General features: G+C 28.8%; 1 protein-coding gene across 1 annotated transcript; it reads right to left on the bottom strand.

Annotated features, from left to right (window-relative positions):
* Nucleotides 1-5,465: 5,465 nt before the first annotated feature.
* Nucleotides 5,466-7,032, bottom strand: LOC112603112. The gene is made up of 4 exons (XM_025351542.1): nucleotides 6,928-7,032; nucleotides 6,660-6,854; nucleotides 5,699-5,775; nucleotides 5,466-5,593 (listed from the first exon to the last, which is right to left on the bottom strand). Exons 1-4 carry the CDS (start codon nucleotides 6,968-6,970, stop codon nucleotides 5,522-5,524), a joined length of 387 nt encoding a protein of 128 aa, XP_025207327.1. The 5' UTR covers nucleotides 6,971-7,032; the 3' UTR covers nucleotides 5,466-5,521.
* Nucleotides 7,033-7,138: the final 106 nt, after the last annotated feature.

The raw sequence follows: 7,138 nt of genomic DNA, 5'->3' as shown, positions 1-7,138 counted from the left end.
CGCATGCGCGTACGTAACTTGGAACTAGCTGCAGTGATCCGCTCGTATAAGAGTTACCTAACTGTCGATAATTGTCCTTGAATGGTAACCTCACCACAAATCTACTGTCTTTGTTTCTCGTTACGTTGTTACTAAAGTGTTTCGAACATGCATTTTCTTCGTCAGTGAAATTGCGTTTTACCGTCATTTCTTCCATTTTCCAGAATCCAGAACGCTTCAATTTTACCTTCTAATATTTTGTATTGATTTTGAATTGCTACCAAGCATGTGTTCGGTCTTGTCATATTTAAATTATTCGACGTTTTACCTACTACTACCCAACCAAACAATGTTTTTTGTAGATATGGACCATTATTGATTTTTATTTTATCAGCGCACATTATGTCCTAATAAGTGTCTCCGCCAATAAGTATATCTATATTACCCGGGTAATTAAACGACGGGTCTGCCATGTAAATGTCACTCGGGACGTTTACACTTCGTATAGATATTCGTGGTAATTGGCTCGTTATTTTCGACAATACTAATAAATCAATTATCGTAGAGTACGAATTATTTAATGACTTGATAACAGCAGTTACTTTATGTTTTATTGTATTATTCGTTTCACTGATACCGCATATTGGAATGTTTACCTTTTCACGTTGAAGTCCGAGTTAGTTCACTAAGTTGTTTGTTATAAAATTGCTTTGTGATCCGCTATCTAATAACACTCGTCCGTGTGAATGCCTACCAGCGGGATTCGATATTTTTATTATAGCTGTAGCTAACAATACTTCGCTATCAACGTCGACTTTTGCTGTATGCGCAGATACTACTGCATTGTTTGATAATATATCGGCATTTTCGTTAATCGGACTTGTTTCTTTATGTAAAAGTGAATTATGAAACTGTTGACATTTTACACACTTTCTCGATGGACATTGATTTACATGATGGTCGGTTTTTTTTAAACAATTTTTGCATAATTTTAATTCATTGACTTTGTTTATTCTGGATGCTATGTCAAGTGTCAGAAATTCGGTACATTTGTAAATTGAGTGTGGTTGTTGACACATATAACATTTCATTTTATATGTAGATAAAAATGTTGTCGCACCTGTAACGTCCCCTCTTCACATGGGTGTTTGCGACGCTCTCGCGTCTTGCCTATAAAGTTATGTTTTGATTAACGAGGTCTCGGGGACTCGACCTCGGTGTGTAATATTATTTACTAGATCAGGGTTACCTTATTTAAGTAAAGCACAATTGTATAAAATGTAACGTATATTTAACAGATAAATTAAGATTTATATAATAGAATGAAGGTTACCGATCCGGGTAGATTGACAAGCCGTGAGTGTGGATGGTGGATGGCTGCACGGATCGTTGAGGAGTCTTCTGGTCGTCTGTCTGCTCCTGGTGTCGCACACACACTCCTCGCACACACTCTCCTACACTCTCTCGTATTCGTCCTTATTATATACCTTAAACTGCTGCCTAAAAGCCTTAGGTCAGCAGTCGGCCCCGCTTGCCATTCCTCACACTCAGCATTTTAATAACGTGTGCCCTACTTAAGGAATAATGTACGATGTCGATAGACGACAATCGTTACACACCCTTCTTAGATGTTCCAAATTTCGATATTTTAGATAATGAATAATTGACTTCGTTTTGCTTGACTGTTAGTAATCTAGCGTTTTCTACAGACTAACATTTGATTCCTTTTACCTAGGAACTCCATTAAAATTTGTACACTAGGTAGTTCTTCTCTGGACACTTCCGTTTCCCATTGCTTGATCGTATTCGTATCAAGTTTCGTGTAAATTACATGCAATAACAACGCACCCCACTTATACGGATCGTGATTTAGAGCTTTTAATGCTTGCATATGTCCGTTTAGTGAATCAGTTAATTATTTTAATTTAATTTCCGATTCTTTATTGATTGGTTCTTAATCAAAAATACGTTTCGTATGCGTTTGTATCAACATACGTGTATTATTATATCTTGTGGTAATTATTTTCCACGCAATTACATAGTTCGATGAGGACGTTTCGAAATTTTTTAATTTTTATTAACGAAGTGGCTTCGCCTTCTAACGCATTTCTTAAATAATAAAATTTTTGAATATCTGATAATGAATTATTTGTATGTATCATTGAACAGTATATATCATGAAACGTGACCCAATCATCGAATTTTCCCGTGAATGTAGGAATTTCGAGTGGCCTAAGTTTTAAAAATGAAAAGTTGTGACTTTTTATAGCTTCCCCTTTATCAGCCTGTGTTAATTGTTGACCTTGCGCAAGCGCGTTATTTCCCGTTAATCTATCGTCGACTTGTGACATTAAATCATAGTATAGGTCTTCGAATGTGGACCTATATTGTACCTGCTCATTACCAACGTCTAATATCTCTATATTATTTTGTATGGCATCAAATTCGCTCCATGCTTCGCGTATCTTTTCAGCCCGTAATCTTAATTGCGTAGCAACGTTGGACTTTGGTTCGTCCAGAAATGTTTGAAACCGAGCAAGCTGCCCTTTTATTTGACCACGACATAGAACGTATGCCACTAATTCATTATTATCATTAGCCATTGTGATCGACCTCTACCCATTATCTACTGTTTTTAATGTTATGATGATATAATGTTGTGGATATAGACTTATATAGAGTATAATTTCACTCACAGATTCATTTTAAGTCAAGGACAAATAAAAAAATAATTATGGAAAAGGCCACTTTTTATTTAAATATGTGTTAAATTGAGACTCACTCACCTGATGCTGTCTTCTTTCTTGAAGCTTTTTATTGATCTTCTTCCGTGAACTTGTAAGTCAAATTATTACAATGTGTGTAATAATATTGACGCGCACGATTCGATCCGTCTCGTAGGACCAATGTTTGAGTTTTAAAACACATAAAAAAAACTCCAGTGGACTGTATAATCTTGTTTTATTATTGAACAGTAAAAATTGTAAACACTAATTAAATATTTAAATAAATTCTTTTCACTAATGAGGTGACAGTGGAGATTGACGGTATTGTCACCGACGCAACGTTAAATAATAAAATTACTGACGACCCGTGCCTGCCTTATACTCGACCCAAGGCGATATAGATAAAGATAATGTTAGATATTATTGTACATTGAACATTAACTAAAGATAAAATCGCCTAATTAAATTTGCAATTAGATATTTTCCAATATGAATTTTAGTAAGTCTATAAAACCAGATTATTTATAATCTACTTGTATGCGAAAGGTCGTTCTTTACATACCTTTTTTGTGCGATTAGTCATGTTTCTCAAGCGGATTGTCCACTAATTAAAATTTCAATAACAATATTATATTGATACACTAAAATCATGATTGAAATGTGTCGTTATTACAATGTAGCGAATAAATAATTTCATAAATTATGATTAACTTTTTTTATTCTTTAGTAGAAAAAACAACTGCAATATACCTGTAATACCTTAGATATAACGTCATGAAACAACTTGTGTCTAATCCTTTGGTATTTTTGCATTCATTCCAATTAAGATAAACAAATATTTATATAATTTTAAAATGAATGTGTTAGCATTGTTGTTTTAAGTAATAATCATATAATGCTGTTTAAACTTTAAAAAAAATATGGCTTTGTGGAAAATTAAAATATTTATTATGCTCTACAATTAATCGAAAAATATTTGTACCTTACTTGCTAAAACTAGGTCACACTTTTCACATGTTCATATGATACTTATTCGTTTACGGTTTATTTTATTGAATTCAACATGATATTGGTTATACATTTAATTTACCATCCGATTACTACAATAAAATGTTTTTCAACAAAATATCACTCAGTATTTTAATGTGTGCTGTTGCCTGTTCACCTGTAATCTTTATTTAAACAATTGGCACACGCTATGAATCAAGTAGTAACTAATATATAGGAATAATACCTTTGACTCTTCAGATATGAAGTCATAGGTATATTACTCCAAGTCAAACGGTAAATACTTGTGTAATTTGCGCCAAAAACAACCAACCAATTAAAAAAAAATTATAAAATATGTCATTTGCACCACATCTTAAAATGTATTTTGATGATTAGCACCACTTTTTAAGTTTGTAATTTGCTCCAAATAAAATTAAATAAAATGGATTTATATAATCTGTACATCGTATACCTAATAAAATTGTAATTAGCCCTACAATTGTTATAATTATATATAAATGTATGTATTTTACGAGTTAGTCATAGTGTAAATTATTAAATTATTCAGTAAGCACTTAATTTTTTTTTTATATTCAAAACTATAAATAAAATAACAACAAGTATGTTTGAATAGAGAACTATGTTATGTTATATTCAATTTTCAATACGAAGAAAAAAAAGTTGCACATTTTAATGACACAATAATTCTTACTATTTTATTTGTTTCATGTTTAGTCCTCAATTATTGATAATGTAGACCCGCAGTGATTACGGATAATTAAAAAAAGAGCCAAGAAGAAGTTAGTATATTATGATTTCAATATGTCAATATACAATTGATTGTATATAAAATAAAAATATATATTTATGTTAGTATTTTAGAATAAAGAATTGCGTGGTTCTGCCTCAACTACAACTCATGTTTTGTACGATATTGCTTCTTTTGTAGTTAGTAGATCTTTAAATAGCTCTAAAATAACTGCTTGCTTGAAAATTGCATATATACCGTCACCTTCTTAAGATTTTCCTATAAGTATTGAAGGTAAACGGAAACCAAAATTTCAGTATAATATTTACTATAATTTCCATAGCTTGCTTATAGCGTAATGAAACAAGGTGCTTATTGTAAACGGTGTGTAGTTTTTTCGACTACCGTAGGAAATCAGCTAAAAAGTAAATAGTTAAATCGAATTAATAATTTTTATAGTTATTTAATAAGATATATGTTTTTAGTTTTTAGGTAAATTAGTTAAAGAACCTTTAGTCGAGTATAAGAATATAATTGTTGATTTACATAATAATGAGAAAAAGCGATTCTTTTGTTTCATTAGAAGTAGCAGTTTTTATTTTTTCTTATACATTTAATTTAAGTCAAATTCTTCAAAGTCTGAACAGACTTATCATAAGTATTAAATTATGTTATAACTGAGAATCTTTAGAGTCTATCCGAAAATATAATGATAGTCATATCAAAAATATATTTAGTGAAGTTGTATTATTAAAGTTCTAAAAATAAATACATATTCATAATTTATTCATGAATTAATTATTATTAATTACAATATTTTTTTATATTTTTATACTTAACTGTTTATGAAATTAACTGATAACCAAGCATAAAGTACTTCACGACTTTCATTTATTTGATATTCATCTTTATATTTACTCAAAATGTTGGTTACCTAAGAATAAATTATAATTGAGAACTTTGAGAGTTTTGAGAAAATTAATAAATAAATAAAAATATTTGATTGACTATTGTTTCGGATTTTTTATTAAACAGTCTTAAACCAGCGGTTAATGCGAATACAATTGGTGTGTACTCATTACTCGTAATTATATTTATTTTTCAAAAATCGTTTAGCTTCGTTTAATACTCTATTTACCGAATTTAACAGCTGTAACAAACAGAATATAGTTAAAAAAAAAAAATGTCCAACGTTAATTTAACTTAATTAATTAAGTTTCTGTTAATTCAAATAAATACATAATATTTTTCTCACTTTTATTTCGTTATAATACAATGCGACTAAAGAAGGATCTTGTATTTGACCAGTATAGTCTAAAAGTTCATAATAACCTTTAAATTTAAATTAAAAAAAAAACAATAATTATTGTTAAAAGATTGTATATAAATACTAAATAAGTTATTATCTGATAAACGTGCTAAGCAATACAATACATGTCATGTCTGTATAAACAATAATGTTAACATAACATTATAACATATAACATTTATGGAGTGATAGACTATTGAATTAACAAATTAAAAAAACAATTATATTTTTTAATTTTTGTTTGCTACATTTCTATTAAATTTAACTACATGTAATCTGTACATAATGAAAGATATTTAAACATAATTTTATTTTTCCTTGAGCCAAAAAAAAAAGAAAATACACATACTAGCAATCTTAAAGCTATAACATAGAAATGTTTGAATAATAAGCTGCACACACCTTATAAGCCTCAAGAGAACTATTAAACTATAAACTACAATTTCACAACGTTTTAATAACATAATTATAATCGAATTATTAACGTTATAATATAAGCTTGATGTTAAGATTTATAGGTATATCCGCTACGCAGTTTTCAGGTGTTTTCAAGTGTCTACAATGATTATTCCGTTCGAAAGAACAATCATTGCTGAACTTCAAATTTATCATATCCAATGACTAATTGTGCATGTTAGTAACAATTCCAGTCTCAGAGCGTATAGAATATAATCGATAGAAAACTTTTAAGAATAATATTTTATAATCATAACGAAATAACTAAAATAAAATGATGATAAATCCTTAAAAATTTTTAATAATCTTTATATGTACAAATATATATGCATATATATTTAGTTATATTCTGTATGCTGATATACCCATCTATTTTCCTTAGAATTAATTTTTGAATACAATGCTTATAATTATTAAAATTTAACACTTCCAGTAAGTACAATAAACCTACTTTCTTCACTTGAATTTTCCCAACAAGAAAACCAACTACGTTTCTTAGACTTTTTAACAAAAACTGTAACTAATAATTTAGTTCTAATACTATCTGCCTCAACAGTAACGTTACAATATAGTTTTGGACTTTTCGACTTTGTTAATTCAGAATTTTTGTTGTCGATAGGATCTTCACATAATATATTTGATTGAGCTAAAATGATTAAAAAAGAACTATTAATCAGTATAAATCATAAAAAAGTAAAGTTGATTAATCTTATACTAACAGTAGATTACCACAAAATATACCAGAGTAACGATAATCTTCATAAAATATTTTTTTTGATTTATATCAGATTTAATAGTATAATTATAACTATTATACTCTGAAATAATCTGTAAACAAATAATTACAAGTAATATAAGAAATTTTAATTTTATAAAATAACAACTAAATCTAAATTTAAGATATTGTACTAAAATACCAAACATTTTTTT

This window comes from Melanaphis sacchari, unplaced genomic scaffold (assembly GCF_002803265.2).
Source record: "Melanaphis sacchari strain LSU unplaced genomic scaffold, SCAv2.0 Contig962_pilon_pilon, whole genome shotgun sequence".
NCBI classification, from domain to species: Eukaryota; Metazoa; Arthropoda; class Insecta; order Hemiptera; family Aphididae; genus Melanaphis; species Melanaphis sacchari.
This window is presented reverse-complemented; position numbering and strand designations above follow the sequence as displayed.